Below are 20,243 nucleotides of genomic sequence, written 5' to 3' on the forward strand. Positions count from 1 at the left end.
TCCTACGTATGTGACTTAGAACTTTATACTTGAGCAATTAGGAGGATACTCTGTGTATTTAGTAATCTTTCCATGATTATGAAATAATGACACTCAGATTCACAGATGGCTTGGCAAAGCATATAGTGGGCATGGAAAGAACATTCTGTAAAATGATTCTGTTCACATAAGTAGCAGTTTTTTCACTCTTTATTGGGGCTACCAGGTGCAATAAATGAGGATAGGGAATGACAAAAAAAAGAATTAACACTAAATTCTTTGTGAAGGTAAGCAAATATAAATGACACAAGACATCTAAAGGGACAATTATGGTGTGGAGGGACTGTAAAGAGTAAGTTATTTTGACTGGCACAGAGGCTTAAGAAAGGTAATAAGGATGCTCATGGTGAAGTACAAAGGACTGATGAAAATGTAGGAAATATCGAGACTGGATTCTTTCAGATAGAGGGTTAGCTATGAGAACACTGACTCATACTGAAGGAGAATTTGAACATGAAGGTTTCTATAAAGGCTGAGGTACACATCTTGAATGATAAAAAGAAATAGAGATTTGACATTTGTTTTGAACTTTCAATGGGAGGTTGGACAAAATAACATGTATTTGAGAATGCTGGAATATGATGTTTTCAAGTTGACCCAAAACCATACTGTCAAGGTTTATGGGGAAAACTTCAATATCCATAGGACCCAAGGAAATATTTATGTCAAAGTCACAGAAAGAAATGTGATTTGATACCAAATGGCACTGTTCATATGCAATTCATCTCACAGCTTATCAGGCTTATTATGTGGAAAGTTGAAGTGTTTGGGAGGTTTTGTATGGTATAAAATAAATGACTTTTTCACTACAACAAAATTTTGGTTCACATTATTTTCTTAGGAAAGAATGTTAGACTGAGAAGTGTATTACTCAATTTGTTTATCAGTTTTACTACCCATCGTTGCTCTTGGACCACTTGTGGTGCTCCCAAAAATCAAACACAGCCTCAAAGGATGACAGTTTATGCCACTGAGAATATTCAAATGGGTACAACTCATTCTCTAAAATTAAGTTCAAAAGAGTTCTAAAAATGTTTGGGGTCAGTGTCAACAATACAGAATTACATACAAAGGATAATTAAGTAACTGATTTCAAGGAAACATCAGCACTCATTTAAATGAGTCAGTTTCAGTAATTTTGTAAAACAACAACAAAACAGTCCTATCACTTTCTATCTGCACCATGTACTCTGCAGTGTTTCTCCTTCCTTTGTTTTTTTTTAACATGCACTTTAGGTTTTAGAAATCGAGACACTAGGATTTCTGCTCCTGGTATATGGAGTAGATATACTATTCCCTATTCCCTCCATTAAGAACAACAAAAAACTCTGGACATTGTACATAAACAAATATAGGAAAACTCTGGGAAGTAGACTAAAGAAGCTAAGGACCAAGTAACAAGATGGTGGTAAATTTCTCAGGTTTTATTTTTGTGTCATATATCCCAGACTAGGAGTTGAAAAAGTGGGCATCCCCTAAAATGCCAACCAGCGCAGACAACAAAAGCCCCAACAAAAGCCTACTCTCTCTAGCCAAAGAACCAGGAAATAGGGGCATCCTAGCAAGACAGAAAACTTTTAGATTGCTCTACTACAGCCAAACAACACGGAAAGAACTGTGGTCCCATTCCAACAATGCCAGCAAAGTCCAAGTGGGAAGCTGATACTTCTACCCTTATAAGGATTTAACAAGGCACAACACTCCTGCTGGGGTGGTGTCAGAGAAGGCCAAGTAAGGTGTCACTGCATTCATCCCCACTGGCCAGTAGTAAGCCACTCCTCACCCAGTGGTGTTAATGGAGACCACATAAGGAGCATGAACTTACACTCTGACCCAGCAGTAATGAGGCACTCCTCTACCTTCCCATTAGAGTGGTTAGAGGAGGTCTTAGTAGAGAGTCAGGATTTTCTCCATCACCCAATTATAAAGTGGTATCAGTGGGGTTATCTGGGAGCTGGAACTTCAATCCCCACCTAGCAATAATGAGGAGACTTTGCCTCAAGTGTCACTGGATGCTAAATGGAAAAATTGGACTTGTACCTCCACTTGGCCAAAATGAGGTGCTCCACCATTCCCCAACTGGAGTGGTGTCAGAGAAGGCCAGCTGCAACAGATGGTTAAGTACAATCCAGAGTTTTGTAACATAATATGAAAATGTCTAGGTTTTAATCATACCAAGAACCAGGAAGATCTCAAACAATGAAAAAAGACCACTAATAGAGGCCAACATTGAGAAGACAGAAATTAGAATTACCTGACAAAGATTTTTAAGACAACAATTAAAAAAGTGCTTCAATGACCAATTACACACATGCTTGAAAAAAACTAAAAAATAGAAAACTTCTGTAGAAATATAATGTCTTAGCAAAGAAACAGAAGATATAAAGAAGAAACAAATAGAAATTTTAGAGCTGGAAAATACAATAACTGAAAAGCTCTGTGAGTAGACTTAATATCAGAATGTAGAGAACAGAGGAAAGAAACAATAAACAGAAAGATAAGACAGTAGAAATTATCTAATCTGTAATGGAGAGAAAACACATTAAAAAAACATGAACAGCCTCAGTGACTCTGTTCAGAAGTTCCAACAGTAAGGAATATTATCAAAAAAGACGAGAAAGAAAGTGGAGCTGAAAAATTAAAAGAAGAAATAATGGCTGAAAAATTCTGAAATTTGGCATATCTTATAGATTTAAGAAGCAGAGAGAATCCCACAAAGGGTAAACCCAAAGAAATCCATGCACAAACACATGATAATCAAACTTCTGAAAACTAAAGGCAAAGGAGAAATCTTAAAAGCAGCTGGAGAAAAATGACGTCTTACCTATAGAGGAAAAACAATTTGAATGACAGTGGATATCTCATCAAAAACCATGGAGGACAGAAGGAAGTGACACAATATTTTTCAAGTGCTGGAGGAAAAGAATTGTCACCCCAACATCCTATACTTGTGAAAATATTCTTCAGTAATCAAAGGGAAATTGAAACATTCTCAGGTGAGGGAAAATGAAGAGAATCTGTCACCACTAGACTTATCCTAAAATAATAGCTAAAGGAATTTCTCTAAATCAAAAGAAAATGATAAAAGAAGAAAATTTGGAACATTAGGAAAGGAGAAAGAACATGGCAAGCAAATATATGGGTAAAAAAATAAGCTTTCTTTTTCCTCTTGAATTTTCAAAATTATGTTTGATGATTGAAGTAAAATTATGTTACTGTCTGAGGTGATTCTAAATGTATATAGAGGAAATATTTAAGACAATTATACACTGAGGAGGGTGAAGGGACATAAAAGAAGGTAAGGTTTCTATACTTCAGTTGAACTGCTAAGTGATGATGCTAGTAGACTCTTATAAGTTATGTATATGTAATGCAATACCAGGAACAATAACTAAAAAAGCTACACAAAAAGATATACTAGGAACACTGTAGATAAATCAAAATTAAATTCTAAAAAGAATTCAAACAACTCAGGAGAAGCAGGAAAAAGAAATTAGAGAAGTAAAAAAAGAGAACAAACAGAAAACAAGGACTTAAAAAGACTTAAACCTTAATGTGCCAAATTAAATTAAATGCATAGAGATTAAATACACAAATTAAAAGACAGATCCTGGCAGGCTGGATTAAAGAACATTATTCAACTATATGCAGACTATAAGAAGTCACTTCAACTGTAATGAGCTAGGCAGGTAGATATTAAAAGAATCAAAAATAAATATCATGCAAATATGAATTAAAGGAAATGAGAGGTGGCTACATTAATACTATATAAAGTGGATTTCAGAGCAAAGGAAATGTACTAGGAATAAAGAGGAATTTTATAGGATGAAGAAGAGTCAATTCACCAAGAAGACATAGCAATCCTAAATGTATACACAACAAACAACAGAGGTGCAAATGTGTAATGCAAAATTGATAGAACTAAGCAATAAATAGACAAATTCGTTATTGTTATAATTGGAGATTTCAACACCCTTCTCTAAACAACTGACAGAAGAACTAGACTGAAAATTAGCAAGAAAAAGAAGAATTCAACAATACCATCAACCCACCAGATCTAATTATCACTTACAGAACATTCTATCTGACAGCAGCAGGATACACATTCTCTTCAAGTTCCTACAGAATATTTATTAAGACTATATCCTGATTTGGAAAACAAATCTCAACAAATTTAAAAGAACTGGAATCACACAGAATGTGTTCTCCAACCACAATAAATCAAACTAGGAATGAATGATAGAAAAATAAAAGGAAAATATTCAAATACTTGGGAGCTAAACAATGTATTTCTAAATAATTCATGGATCAGAGAGGAAGTCTCAAGGGAAATAAAACAATATACTGAACTGAATGTAAATGCAATTTTGAAAAATACAGCTAAAGTAGTGCATATACTAGAAAAGAAGACACCTCAAATCAATAATTAAGATACTACCTCAATAGCTTAGAAAAATAGGAGTCAAATAAACCAAAAGCAAGCGAAGGTAGGAAATAATTAAAAAGTTCAGAAATTGCTGAAACTTAAAATGAATTACAGGTAAAATGAATAAAACAAAGAGCTGGTTCTTTAAAAAGATCAATAAAATTGACATACTTCTAGCAAGACTGGAAAAGAAAAAGAAAGCCACAAATTACCAAAATCAAGAGTGAAGGGGATATCAATAAAGGCCCTACCAACATCATAAGGATAATAAGGTATAATACTATGAATAGCTCTACATAAGTAAATTTGACAACTCATATGAAATGGATCATTTCCCCAAAAAACACAAACTACTATAACTCACACAATATGAACTAGGTAATTTGAATAGTCCTGAAGCTATCAAGGTTGGATATAATTTAAAAACTTCCAGGAAAAAAATCTCTGGACGCAGATGGTTACACTGGAGAATTCTATTAAAAGTTTAAATAAGAGTCAAAAGTAATTCTACACATAGTTTTCCAGATAGTAGATGAGGCAGAAAAGCTTCCCAATTTGTGAATAAAACCACATAAGGACAGTACAAAAAAAAAAAAGAAAGAAAGAAAGAAAGAAAGAAAAAGAAAACTACAGACTAATATCCTTTAGAATACAGATGCCAAAGTCCTTAACAAAATATTGGCAAATAGCATTCAGCAATATATAAAAAGAAATATCATGGCTGAGTGGGGGTTACTTGAATAATACAAAGCTTTTTCAGTATTTGAAAATCAACCAGTGCAATGCCTTGTATTAATGGGCTACAGAAGATAAATCATGTGATCATATCAAACGAAGCAGAATAATGTTGTCTTGAAGATGAGTGTACTTATGTCAAGCACCTTAGTACAATGCCTAATATGTATTGTAGATACTGTTTTATGATTATGACAACCAAACTGTTAAGCTTTATTTTTTTCTTCTTGTGGTGTTTGTATTCAGCTAGGGCAATTTTGATGCCAAAAATCTATGTTCTCCCATTTGGACATTAGAGGACACACTTTTACAAATACATGAAAGGGAGATCTGAAGCTTGAAGGAGAGGGGGTAGGAAGTTGCTGTTTCTCTTGCCCTAGGGACTTGGTGACAGTGCATTCTGCTGGCACAGTGCAGTATTGGGGGGGGGATTCAAATTATTTGCAGAGCTTAAATTTTTTAGAGCCAAATACTGGTGATATACTCCAGTGCTTCAAATGACAGATAAAAAAGTGAGGCAATAGGGCCTTTCCCTTCAGTGCATATGCCTTAGGATGGCTTATATGTGCAGGCAGTCATTTGTGGCTTAGTGTATCTCCATAAGCAAATTTTTCTGTGATTAAATGCCAACTTATAAAATATATCTCTGGAATTGGAAATTATTAATCAAAATGAAAAAAACAACAGAGGATCCATAATAGAAAAAATGGTGAAATTAGAGCTAAATCTACACATTCCACAGAGTTTGTTGTGTGATGATGCTGACTTTTACATTCCTGAAATAAAATGAAAAGGAAGATGTTAGCACTAACAATAAAAGTTTGACAATCACTTATCTTGCCCTTAAGATTTCTAGGAACTAAAGGTAGTGAAGTAAGTCAGATAAAAATCAAGTGTCAAGAAATGGCACCTTATCATTTTGACATCCTCTATTTGGCAGCAATCCTTGATCATCTGCCAGTTGTCATGTGGTTTAGGTCTTCAAATTACATACTCAATCACGGACATTTTCATTACAATGGATTAATTTCACATTTTATTTTTGCTTTTATATTTCTTCTGAAATGAAGATAGTATAAATGTTATGAGTTAGCTCCATTTTCTGAAGTACAATAGTCGTTTGTTTTAAGGAATACCTATGTTAAGAATTGATGAAGTAAGTAGTTTTAATCTGCCACTGTTTTCTATTGCTTTAATCTGTGCCAAGATTTTTTTTTCCTCTTACTTAATAGCCATTTGATAGGCACTCTTTGGGTTTGCACTTTTATTAAGGAAATAATTTAGAGTCAGTCTGGATAAGAGCAATCTCCTGATTTTATGACAGTAATGTCCCACACTACTGGAGATAGCTATATTGTTGCACTGGTATTAGGAGATAAAGTAATGTGCTTTGTGAATTAAAGAATTAATGTTGTATTAAGTATGAAAATCCAATACAAAAGCGACTGTGAAACTAAACAATACTTTATTCAGCTGTCGTTCTTGCTGTAAGTTAGAGAAGAATTTTCCATTCACATTTCTACAACTTCCTACCTGCACTATTTTTTAGAACAAATTTAATTACATAATAGGAATAAAGTAAGTTTCAAAAATACCTATGAATTAAATAATACTAAAATCAACTGATTAAAATATAGCATCCTGGCTGTTCAGATCGACAAAAGGAATATTTGAAATGGATCATTAACATTAAATACAGAAAATTATTCCATTGATTTTTTTTCAAAAGCTTCTTCCTGATTTAGCCACTAAGTGTATGGAACTGCCTCTGAAGGATCCCATTTTCATGAAATTTTTGACTTCCTACTGGCCATGTACTCTTGCTTTGGCAATTAATTCTTGTTAAGCAAGCAAGTCTTTATATATTTTCAGCCTTCTCTCTCTTATATAAATAATTTCCAATTATAGGGAGATTTGAATCTCATTGGATGTATTCATTCTTATTTCTCTAGTATAGCAAAAGGCATGGCTTCATGGGCACACTGGAAAAGGTAACACAATCATCAATCAATAAGCCTTTTTTAAAAAGAGTACAATTTAGTTCATCTGAATAACAGTTCTGATACTGATAAACCCAAAAGAAGTGCAATACAAAATTCTCAAGACTAGATTTGAACCTTAGCTTACAATTCCTATAATTGTTCTTTGGATTGTTCTATATATTTTAACCTGTACAACCCCAAACAGTGCATTTTTATCCTGTTCTAGAACAATAACATATTTATTCCATAAAGGCCATGCTGAGGCTAGTGTGGTAGAGACAGAGGCATGTATTTGTTAGGGAGGGAAATTAGTGGCTGTCTTAATATAGACAGTAAATATAAGCATCAAAAATTTCAATGAGCCTTCAATACGTGTTTGATAGATGCCTAAAAATGTCATCAATAGTTGATCCTTAATCACAGAAGTCCCCTAAGATATAATTTTCATCTATTTACTTTATTCCTAATCCTTCCTAACCTGGAGTGATATTTATGACAGTGGGTATGTTCACCTCTCAGGCAACTGGTGTGATTGGAACTGTTGCTTAAAACTCCCTTTTCAACCTAAGGGTGAAATTAAGGTGTGGATACTTACTATTCACACAAATATTCAGTTCCAGATTATTTCTGAATACTAAAACTCAAAGGAAAGTGGAGTTGCATAATCATTGATCTAGAGAGTCAAAGTTCTGCTAGGGTTAGAGGTTCTTTTTCATTTGGACACATTTGGTATTTTCCCACAGTTCCACTTTCCTTTTTAAACTTATGTCCCTTGAAAAAAAGTGACTTTTGATCAAAAGAAAAACTCAATATATTTGCGTAAGAAATGTCTCTCTGGGGGCAACAGATAGTGCTAAAAGTTTTTGTTTATTTGTTTTTGATAATTAAAAAATATATAATTGTATGACTTCATCAATCTACCCTTTCACTGACTCACTTCTCGTTTTGGGGGCAAAGCTCCCTGATAACAAATACATTTGACAGCTATTTCTTTTTGAAGTCCAGCAGCCTCAGTAGAAGTGACACCAACATGAGTGAGGGTGATAGGAAGAGGATGGTTGAGGGAAGAAAGGAGAATCTCAACCTACCAACTGACTCAAAAAGATCTCTTTTCCTAATGTTTATAAAAATGTTTGGAGTTCAAAATGACTCTAAATGCAGGATTCCAGTCTGTTTTTGAGTTTCAGTGATGACCCAGTCTACCAGAAGAAAAATTTACCACAACCAGTGCAAAATTTGCTCCTATCAGAGGAGAAAAATGAGGCTTGGGAAAGAGAATCAGAAAAGGGGGAGTCAGGATTGTGCTTGGCATTACTCACAGTAATAGAGAATATTGGTTTTGTTTGCTTATGGACTGATGAAGTCAAGTCATTACTCCTGGGCATTCTTCACTGTTAATAATGCATATTGCTTTAGGAGGGAAAAACTACAAAGCCTCAGGTGAAACTTACACTACTTGACATATTTCTTTCTGTACAAAAGGAGAGTTTAGCTACGGCATTGACATTCACTAAAGTTTCAGAAGCATTTTTTTTTTTAAATTTCAATATTACTTTAAACTAGAGCAGATATGCTTGACTTTTATGTTATTGATGGAAACAGGAAACATTTCTATTTCTCTGTCTCTTATCTCTCATATGTTAAGGTTTACCCAGTTGATTTTCATATCTGCTTCATCCACACCTTGACTTGCTCTCTTATAGCCTCAGGATTTGTTCTGATTATTGCCATTCTTATGTTTTCTAATATTTAAATCTTCACTGATCTTTCTTGTCTATTCCAGACTTTCCTCTATTTCTGTGTAAGTAAGTTACATCCGCCTTCCGCCCCTGCCCCACCTCCCATCCCCTGTTTTTGATATAAGGGATTCCAACAGCAATAATGTTCATTCTCAGTTAAATACAAAAGCCAATAATTGTAGTTACATTTATTTCAGTTGCACATGTATAGAGTACTGATAGCAATATTTGTTTTTAAAGGCAGTAATTTTGGAGAAAATTAATTTTCAATGACTACAACTTAAAGATTATACATTTTAGATAAGATTTTTATAGCATAATAAAATGATTTTATTTAAATTACTAAATGTATAGCTTGATTTTTCTTAAGTTGATTTTCTTTTAAACATCTACTTATTTAAAAATGACATAAATTTATTCTTATCCTGTGAAAAATTCTACAACAGACTGATTTTTGTTACCAAGTGAAAAATCAATCCCTATAGTAGTTTGATTCAGTTGTTTTAAACATAAATGATGGTGCGGTTGTATAGTCAATAGCAAAACAATTTAAGATTTTCAAAAGATATTTTAGACTTGATCTTTCTATATATGTATAAAAAGAAACAGTAAAATGCATTATACTAAGAAACATGACAAATGGCAAAATTATAATAAGGAATTAATGTTAATAAATTAAAAAAAATTTTAATACGTCATATGGTCTGAAAAAGCAAAAATTTCGATTTGGGGGCCTGTGAAAGAAAGAATTAAAAGAACATAAAAATGATCAAACCCCACATAATTTCTTTTAGTTTCTGCTAATGAGTTCCTGGGCATGCATCAGAGATGACGAGCATCTGGAAATCCTGACGCTCTTAATGGCTGAGCTTCCAATGCCTGGCATTGTAGATGTGAGAAAATCATGGGCAAGTTCAGCATAAGGGGCATGTCTGTGAGCCAAGACTAAATTAGCTACATTTTTATACCTTTTTCTTCAGCTATGTACATCCTGATGTTGACCCTTGATACCCACCTTTATTATTCTAACTGCCAAGTCATTATGCACTTAACCTAGAATAACAGACACTTGAGGAGGGAAGAGTCACTAATGCTGAAAGAGACCTTTGAATGTCTAGTCTTTACATATTAAAGAATTTTCAGATTTAATATCACTGGAATTTTAAAGTTTCTTGGATACCCTTTCAAGAAGAGAAACGTTTTAAGTTTCATTTGTTTTAATATGTCACTTCAGCCTTTTTCCTGCAATGTTTTCCTGCTCCAGCATTTTAACATACCCTTACAGGTATTGTCCTTCAATTTAAAACCTTCTTAGGGATATTCAACCTTTTTAAGACTCTCAATACTTTTAACAGAGTTTGTCATGTCAGATTTAGAGAAAAACAGCCTTGTCATCCTTATGGAGAGTTCTACCAAATCAGAGTACAATGTCTGACTTTAAAATGAAAATGGTTTTCGTTTATATTTTACATTATGACCTTCATACTATATTCGGTTACATTTAGGAGAGTCATCTAAAATATTTAGTCACCCATGTGATCTTGGCAAGTAACCTAACCTCAATTCCAAGTCTCTAACTGAGAAAGTCTAAATTCAGTTTCTTCTTTCATTAAAGTGGACAAAAATAATAGTGTTTACCTCATATGATTGTTGTGACGATAAGATGAACAAATACATGAAAGCATTTAACACAATGCCTGACACAGGGTAGTATTTAATGCATGGTACCTCATAGTTCTTACCATGGTGACTGCGACTTAATCCAATAGACTGAAGCAGTAAAAGCAATGATGCGATACGACTCTAAAATGCAAATACTCCTTCTGAGCACTTTTGTTAAAAACTAAACTTTTTAACAGCAATTCTCAAAGTGCTCAAGTAGTACTGTCTGGAATTTGAGGGTGTGAGGGTGGATTTACCTTACTGTGACATGTTCTTCTAGCAGTGGTTCCCAGACTTTTTGAATTAATGGACACCAGAATTTGAGATTTTGGAGACTGACATAGCAAGAGAGAATTTAAAAACTACCTCCTACTATTATGCCACTGAAAAAAGAGGGTAGGATTTAACACCCTCAACACTTTGCCATATATTAGCCACTCTCAGGTACATAGAACAATGATGGTAGATACAGGAGCAAAATTCTTTCTGATAGATGAACACATTGTCTTTATTTTATATATCTAAACCTCTGGATCCACAGCTTGGAGGGTACCCACATTTGTCCTCCTGTAATGCTTGGAGTACTGCTAGGCATAGCCATAGGTATTACCAATATTAGTTCAAAAGATACAATAACTAGAACAGAGAGCCACAAGTTCAATCATAGTCTTTCTAAAATAGATTTCCCACTGAATCTCTGCAGCATCACAGTACTTTCTGATCACAGTAGTATCACAGTACTAGTATTATCCTAGTAGTAGCAAAATAGTAGTATCCCTTGGCATAGAGAAAATATTTAAAAAATCTTCTGCAGAGACTTTGAGAAGCAGACTGAAACGGGTACTGACTAAGACTTCTTCACCACTTATTATCCTTGATTCCTCATTCCATTTGTAGTTTAATTTCTGATTTTTCATTCTCATCCTATCTAGCCTAATGACTACTTACTTCAGGACAATGACAAAACCAACACTGACTTTTAAAAAAATTGATTGTAGAATAAAATATAAGCTCAAAGAATAATAGTACAACGTTCACCCCTATTTTGGTAAATCCAGCAGCCCAGGCTAATAATCCCATTACCATTTTCATTTCCTTAGGTTGATTCTCACTAGAATTTTAACTTGATATCCTCAATTAATATATAATAAACTAAAATTGAATATTTAAAGCATTCTTTATTCTCTTTAATCTGTGACATAATAGGTAAACATATCCATTATTAGGTTCTAAAGTCTCAGATTTTAGGCAAAAGTGTTATAACATAAGGTACTCAGAAAATGCTTATGATAGTAGGAAGAAGCTATAAGTGAGTCTACACATGAAGGACATGGTAAAATTTTAAATACATATTACATTATTTTACATTTGACAAGATGTATAAAAGGCTACTGAAATTTTCAGATAGATTAAACAATTATTTTAGCCATTAACAAGAATAACTAGCTCACAAATGTTTAATCAATACAGAATTGCATGGGGTTCTCAAAGCAAGTAGAGAAGCAAGCAAATGATCATCATGATTTGTATTGATGATATGATTAAACATAATATTATGGACTTTGAAAATAGATTTTATGTAAAATGGATGCATGAATGGATAATGTAAACAACTGTTAATACCATTTAGAGTAATAAATGAATAAGGCTTTTCCTTTTATGGGAAAATTATAGTAGCCCTTTGCAACTAAGTATGTGATTACGGTTCTCTCCTTTGGTTAGGTTATGTAAGGGTCCCTTGGCTCTGATAGGTACTCCTTCAATTTCCTACCATCACATTCACAATCTCCTCTTTTTTCATAAAGAAGCAGATTTCCCTACTTTCCTGAGATTTCCAACTTCTTCTTCACCAATCGCCTCATCAGCCTTTAAATGTAATCAGGTGTTTGCCATCTTAAATATTCCTTCTATCTTCCTCATATCCCCTTCCAGATTCTACCATAATTCTCTTTCCTTTTAAAAGGAAACTCCTTTCCTGAGTTTTTTTTAGTTTCTCTATTTCTTAATGTAGGTTTCTATGGATTCTGCCCCTTCAGTTAAGTAAATTACTTTTGCCAAGACCACCAATAACCTTTTTGTCATTAAAGCCAAGGAGCCTTTACTCACCTTGCTTGATATTTTTTGCACCATGTGATACTGTTGACCCTTCCCTCCTTTAAACATTTTTTTCTACTTGATTTCTAAGGTGCCACTTTTCCTTGTTTTTCCTTCTACAGTTTTTTAGTAGTCATTGGAGTTGAAAGTGCATCTATTCTATTCCAACTGATTAGTCTAGGCCAATCATACAATTCCATTCATCTTGCTAGGGGTGAGAAGTCCTTAGCTATTTTGGATCAATGAGATGTAAAAAGAGGCTTGTGGGGGGATTTAGGGAAGACAGGTTTTGCTTGTAAGAGACAGCTATGGGAAACTTGGTTCTCTCTCCTGATGGATTGGAAGGAGGAAGCTTGTTATCTTCAATTGCCATAAGTAGCCATCTGATAATTAGGAAAGGAACCAATTTTAGGATAAAGGCAACAATATGAATGGAAGAATGGACAGGGAAAAAAAGACCTAAATAGACATTTCTCCAAAGAAGATATACAGACTGCCAACAAACACATGAAAGGATGCTCAACATCTTTACTCATTAGAGAAATGCAAATCAAAACTACAATGAGATATCATCTCACACTAGTCAGAATGGCCATCATCAAAAAATCTAGAAACAATAAATGCTGGAGAGGGTGTGGAAAAAAGGGAACACTCTTGCACTGCTGGTGGGAATGTGAATTGGTACAGCCACTATGGAGAACGGTATGGAGGTTCCTTAAAAAACTAAAAATAGAACTACCATATGACCCAGCAATCCCACTACTGGGCATATACCCTGAGAAAACCATAATTCAAAAAGAGACATGTACCAAAATGTTCATAGCAGCCCTATTTACAATAGCCCGGAGATGGAAACAACCTAAGTGTCCATCATCGGATGAATGGGTGAAGAAGATGTGGCACATATGTACAATGGAATATTTCTCAGCCATAAAAAGAAATGAAATTGAGCTATTTGTAATGAGGTGGATGGACCTAGAGTCTGTCATACAGTGTGAAGTAAGTCAGAAAGAGAAAGACAAATACTGTATGCTGACACATATATATGGAATTTAAGAAAAAAAAAGTCATGAAGAACATAGGGGTAAGACAGGAATAAAGACACAGGCCTACTAGAGAATGGAGTTGAGGATATGGGGAGGGGGAAGGGTAAGCTGTGACAAAGTGAAAGAGCGGCATGGACATATATACACTACCAAATGTAAGGTAGATAGCTAGTGGGAAGCAGCCGCATAGCACAGGGAGATCAGCTCGGTGCTTTGTGACCGCCTGGAGGGGTGGGATAGGGAGGGTGGGAGGGAGACGCAAAAGGGAGGGGATATGGGAACATATGTATATGTATAACTGATTTAATTTGTTATAAAGCAAAAAAAAATAAAGAAAAAAAATTTAAAAAAAACCTAAATATTTACAATTATCTAACTGAAGACTAATCTGAGCCTTACCCTAGATCTTGTCTACTTCTTATGTTAGCTAAATATTTTAGTGTTCAAGGCTGGAATTTTCTATAACTTGTGGTAGAAAGAAACTTATTGACAAAATCGTTGGTCATTCCTTCTCTGTTCTTGTTTCTAAGGACATGCCTTAAATGTTGGTGTTCTGTGGAGTTCTATGTCGTCTATCTGTCTCACTCACGACTCAATTATGACTTATGTTTTAATGATTGCTAAATTTATATCGCCAACTAAGATTTCTCTCCTGAACTTCAGGAAAATATAGCTAAATATCCACGAAAAATTTCCACTCAGATTTCCTAAAGATACCTCAAATCTACATCTTAAAATTTAAACTTCCCTCCCCTCCTCCACTTACACCTATTACTCTTTTGCTTTCCCATCTCAGTGAATGGCACTTCATGACTCATACAAATTAGAAACCTGGGGATTAGTCTTGGAACTCTTAGCTGTCTCTTAGGCCCTATGTCCAGTCAATCACAAGATCACTTTGGTTCTACCTTTTAAGAATATATTGGATCTTTGCATTTTCTCTCTACCACCCGTTGCTTCCATCTACTCTCCCTTGGATTACAAGAGAAGCTTTGTAACTCATTCCGTGGCCTCTAGTTTTTCTGCTCCCCAATTCATTCTCTGAAAAGCTGTGAAAGTGCTCTTTAGATGAAAATTTAATGATGTCTCTCCCCTGTTTAAAACACTTCTTCCCATTTCTTTCAGGATAAAGCCCAGCATAATCTGGTTTATGCTTATCTTCCTAGCTTTATTTTATGCCACCTTTCTCGCTTAACTTTCTTTAATTTCTTTACTAAACTGGTGTCCTCTCCAGGTGCTCTCCTAGCTATCTTCACAGGACTATATCTGCAGTGCAGGATATTGCACAATAGGCAGATTAATAACGTGTATAACACCTGCAAATCAGAATATTAACAATTATTTTGGGTAAAATAATTTGATATTTAATATATCTTTAAAAAAAAGCACTGAAGTATTTATCAAGGGAAAAATCACCACTTATGTTACAAAGAAAGTATGGGATTATGTAGTGTATATGTTATAAAGCACAGTTATAAAATGAACATTTATGAGCTTAAGAACTAGAGTGTAAGAATCACAATTCCGCTTAAGAAACAGAACAGTACTAAAACCAATAATAGCTTCCTCCCTGATTCTACCCCCAGCCTCTCCTTTAGAGATAACCATAATCCTAAATTTATGTTAACCATTCTCTTATAAAAAGTTTTCTCACTCATATACTTATGCTTAAATAATATATTTTTAGTTTTGCTTGTTTTAGAGATGTATAAATATGTAACTCTTGATGTGTGCCATCTTCTGAAACTTGTTTTTCACTCAAACTATGCTTCTAAAGTTTATAGACATTATCCTGATTATAGCTAACAAATGTTCATTGCTATAAAGTATTCCCTTGTGTGAATATTTTTTATCACGTTTCTTGTGATAGACATTTAGGCTTATCCAGTATTCTACTATGTTAAGTGTTGGTACCTTGAATGACATACACAAGAGTTCTTCTAGGATAATATCTTAGGAAGGCACTTATTGGAATGTTGGGTATATGCATATTTAGCTTTATAAGATAATTTGTTGCCAATGTGATTGTGTTTTATACTCCCACAAGAAGTATAGAGTTTACATTGCTCTTATACTTGCAAAGAACTTATATTTTCATACTTCTTAATTTTTGTTAGTCCAGTAGGTATAAAATAGCATTTTTTCTGTTTTTCCCTGATTGATAAAAAGGTTCAGTTTTATTTTAATGTTAATTTACTCTCCTGATGCCCTTGTATTTTACCATACTTTTGGTACTGTGTTATATGTCTTTTCATAATGATTTGTAGGAGTTTTAAAAAATATATTTGGAATATAAATCCCTTGTCCCTCATATATGTTGCAATTATCTTCTCTGTTATAGCTTCCTTTTTGCTCCCTTTATGGTGATTTAACATGAAGTATTACAATTACCTACTTATCACTGAACTTACCTCACCAGACTAATAAGTCCTAGAGGTAAGACACCATACCATATCTTATTCATTTTTGTTCCCTAACATCTAGCAAGTACTCAACACATAGTAGTGCTGCTTAGCACATACAGTTGCTCACTAAGTGTCTGATGAATGAATGACAGGATGAATGAGTTGCTATGACTTTAGAAATGGTGAATCAATCTTTTGTGGTCAAATTTCATTTTATGCAAATTGGCTACACCATTCTGCTGAATCCAACAGAAAGTATACATTACACAATTTCCTGTAGCTGCACTTCAAAGGTGGGTGTCAGACACAAATAAGAGGTGACAGATCTTCAGAGAGGTGGCAGGATGTTGTTTATAAAAATTCATTACCAGCTCTGAGCATTTGGCAATGCTCACTTTTCATTCTTTTCAATGCACTTACAGTTAGCCAGACTCCCTATTGTGGGATAGTATTTAGCCTAAATTTATCACAAAGTTAGAAATGATGTTAAGACGCAAGATATGGATTACATATTACAATGGATATGAAAGATTCATGGTTTGTGTCATTAATTTGAAATTGGTTACCTTTTTAGTAATGGTGTCCGGAGGTACATCCCGCCTCCCAAGAGGATAAGGATTCCACTGGCCACTAGGAGATACATCTTCTTGTCCATTGTCTAAAATGTTGCTTTGCTGGGACGGGGTCTATTGCAAAAATGGTATGGCATTCTTTAGTGATGTAATAGAAGTTTATCATAGTTTTCTGAAAAGAGTCCCTCATGATTATGGTAAAATTAATTTTGTTTAATCACAGAAAAACATATATCCTAAACTGGAGGTATTATTATACACTATTTACGTGGTAAGAATTGTAAATTAATAGCTTTTTGGAAGCAGTGAGAAATTCAATTAAAATAACCATCTTATAGTTATTTACTGAATTTTAAAGAGAAGTTTAAATTTACAGTACTGGAATAAAAATAATCAGGATAAAATTAACCAATTGTTAAAAACTACAACATTTAAAAGTTGCTTCATTTGTCTCTTTAGTGTGATCTTACCATTTGGAATATAAACTGAAACCATATAATACATAGTATGTAACTTCCAATATTCCAAACCATAACCTAAAACAAATTTTATAAGGCTGTATTGATTCTGGGAGAATGTGTCTTGCACTAATCCAAAATGGTATTAACACTAGCATAGTGCGAGATTCGTGGCACTATGACATTATCTACAGATCGCTTAGAGGAAAGATTAACACATCAAAAAATATTGTGCTGTTAGAATTTCAGTGTAAATAAGGCATAATTGTTTTGATTCCAAATTTATTTATATAGATCATTTACGCATTAAAGTTTACACTCTTCATATATATTTTATTTTTGGCTGATTTACTGCTTATTATTTTTAACAAATAATAATACTCCTGTCTTTATTGTTATTACTACTAGATATTTTGGGAGGCTTCTGTAGTCTGACCTGAGTAACAGAAAATAATCATACATCATCAGAAAGATGGCCTCCCGTGGAGGGATACAGTAATGGGATATTTTTCCTGTCAAAGCCGATTAACTTTTTCCATAGGCTTTTTCCTCCTCTAAACTATGGGATATACAAGTACTGCTTGATTTCCTGGGGAATTCTTATGTGGTGAGATATTATACTCAATGTTTCCTATGCCATTTTCTCCACATGTTTTGGAGGATCCCTATGGATAAAGGAAGCCTGGTTAGAGAGTGTATGTGCAGCTGTTTGTGTGAAGAATGGTCCTCCAACCCTGGAATGAGGGAACTGGGCCATTCTTTTCATAACATGGCACAGATGGACTGCTTGCCAGGCTTCATCCAGTTATACAGAGTGCTCCTTCCTAATTGTTCTCCCTTAGGAAACAATTATATAACCACCCTATCTGCATTTTGGCTACATGCATTTTTAAAAAGCATTGCTTGGAACTATTAAAAAATAAAATTTATTATGACAAGATTAATTAAACAAAATTAGATGAAATTTTCCTGGGGTCTAGTGGATATGGTGAAAAGTAAGGAAATAATTCAATTTTCTTCTTTGACTTTGGAAGTGTGAATTCCTTTTTCATGAACATATCAGAAAGTATGAAAAAAGAGAAAAAATGTACTGAATTGAGGCTCCTGGGTTAGTTAGGAATGAATTTACATGTGTTTGTTTGAAAATCAAATAGAGGTAACATATTTAAAGTATATATTACTTGAAAATAACCAGATAGCTATTCAATGACATCTGTCTGATTTCAAGCATTAATTTTCTAGTCTTTACCTTTTAGAGATTAATGTTTGCATATGCCCACACACGGTTTTTCTAGCTATTAATATGATAAACCAAACTGTTAAAATTAAGCAGTTAAAATATAATTATGCAGGGCAGGCACTACTGGACAGTTTTCTTTTTGAATTTTTAGTACTCATGTCTTTTCTGGTTTGGTTTCTTTGCCAATGAAGTGGAATAATAAATATATTCAACTAGCTGGGTCTGTGGAACACAGATTTTTGAGAAGTGGTCAGAATTCAACACATATAATCTTTTTTTCCTCCATGTCATCTTCATTTCCATCTTTATTTCCTCCACTAAACTCCCTTCAGCTACTCAGACATGACTCCTAGTCACAGAGAGCAACTGAGAATTGCAAGATTCTTTTCAACGTAAAAGAAGGCTAAACCCCCTAGTCAAAATCCTAATATCATGATAATGAGATTCTTCATTAATTTAGCAATTAATTTCTCTCTTTTTAAAATTAGAATTAACAACCGCACCAATTCCTTTATGTTATAGGGCCCAAAGAGAACATAAACATGCAGACACGTGAAAAAATACTTTGACTAGACACCAAAATTAAAGGAATTTCCTGAAAGCAATTTCCTTTATTAATTTCAAGAATGCTCTGCCCTCTTTGTTTTTCTGAAGTGAGACACCCTAGGGGTGACAGGTTTGCAAAAAATAGACCGTGAAAAGAGTTTATTAATGTTTGGGAAGGAGGAACCCAAAAGAGAATTATGTAGTGGGTTCACATTCTTTCTCAAAAGGAGTGAGTATAGCTATTTACAAAAAAATGTACTTCTGATAAACTACTCCTGAACTTTACATAAATGCAGTTACTTAGTTGTTAAAATTCTATGAAAAGTTACAAGGAGCAACTGTCACTATTGAATTTTATTATTTCAAGGGAAATAAGCAAATTGAGGTTCAATTATCTTTAGTACCACATTCTAGTTATTTTCTTTAGATACTTCATAAGATTAAGAATTAGTCTTTTCCTCACCACATATGACCAATTAAATATAAAATACGTGGAAAATCATCACAATATACCATTTCTTCAGCTTCTAAATTCTGTAGATCCTTAATATTTCAAAATAAAAGAAAAACTCATCAATGTGATTTAGTGAAAAGTCAGAAATTATATTTGTTAAGAAATTCGGTAATGCTAGTAGAAGTTTTGCTGAACAGATGCTAATCCCAGAGAAGACTGTGGACATTTGTATATTTAACGTTTATGATTTTGACTACTGTGAATGATCACAAGCATCTATTGGAAGGAAGAAGTAATTTCTAATTTGCTGAGACATAAATGTACATGAATATGTGTCTCTATATATCTGTGTATGCATGAGCATGTATATGAGTGTATGCATGCAGGTATGCATATGTGTGCCCATATGTGAGGATATGTGTATGTAGAGGATTCACATATATGAGTAAATGAGCTTAGCTGATCCAGTAGCTTTGCTCTTGACTGTTAATTAATGGGTGCACTGAAAATTTGGGAAATTCACTTATGGCATTTAGTTGGAGGAATTATATGAGAGTGGTATTAGAATTTGGCACTGTTCAAAGGTCTTGGGATATATTCCTTAAGAACTCAAGGATCTATTTTGCTTAGTAATTGGCACATGGTTCACAGAGGGCATTACCACAGCTTCAAAAAAAATGTGTGAAAACAACTTTCCCCAAAGTATTTTCAGTGAAATTATTCTTTTTCTGCATATTTTTTGAAAAAAGTAGATTATAAAGACAAATATACACCAAGTTTGGATCTTAATTATTATGATTTCACAGGGTTCAATCTGAAGATGGTAATGTAATGTCCAGATGATT

General features: G+C 33.9%; 1 protein-coding gene and 1 long non-coding RNA gene across 5 annotated transcripts in view; one reads left to right on the forward strand and one right to left on the reverse strand.

Moving 5' to 3' along the window:
• The window catches only part of LOC308612841, a 156,982-nt gene that overhangs the window by 70,572 nt on the left and 66,167 nt on the right, over nucleotides 1–20,243 (forward strand). The gene's annotated exons all lie outside the window — the stretch shown is intronic.
• LRRC7 (leucine rich repeat containing 7) overlaps nucleotides 1–20,243 on the reverse strand; it is a gene marked incomplete at its 3' end in the record, with an annotated part of 507,551 nt that overhangs the window by 53,172 nt on the left and 434,136 nt on the right. The window contains exon 22 of the mRNA XM_081225604.1: nucleotides 16,695–16,814. Coding sequence (XP_081081730.1) covers nucleotides 16,695–16,814 — 120 coding nt within the window. The remainder of the gene's footprint in view (nucleotides 1–16,694; nucleotides 16,815–20,243) is intronic.

This window comes from Mesoplodon bidens (genome assembly GCF_964165515.1).
Source record: "Mesoplodon bidens genome assembly, chromosome: 2".
In the NCBI taxonomy this organism is placed as follows: Eukaryota; Metazoa; Chordata; class Mammalia; order Artiodactyla; family Ziphiidae; genus Mesoplodon; species Mesoplodon bidens.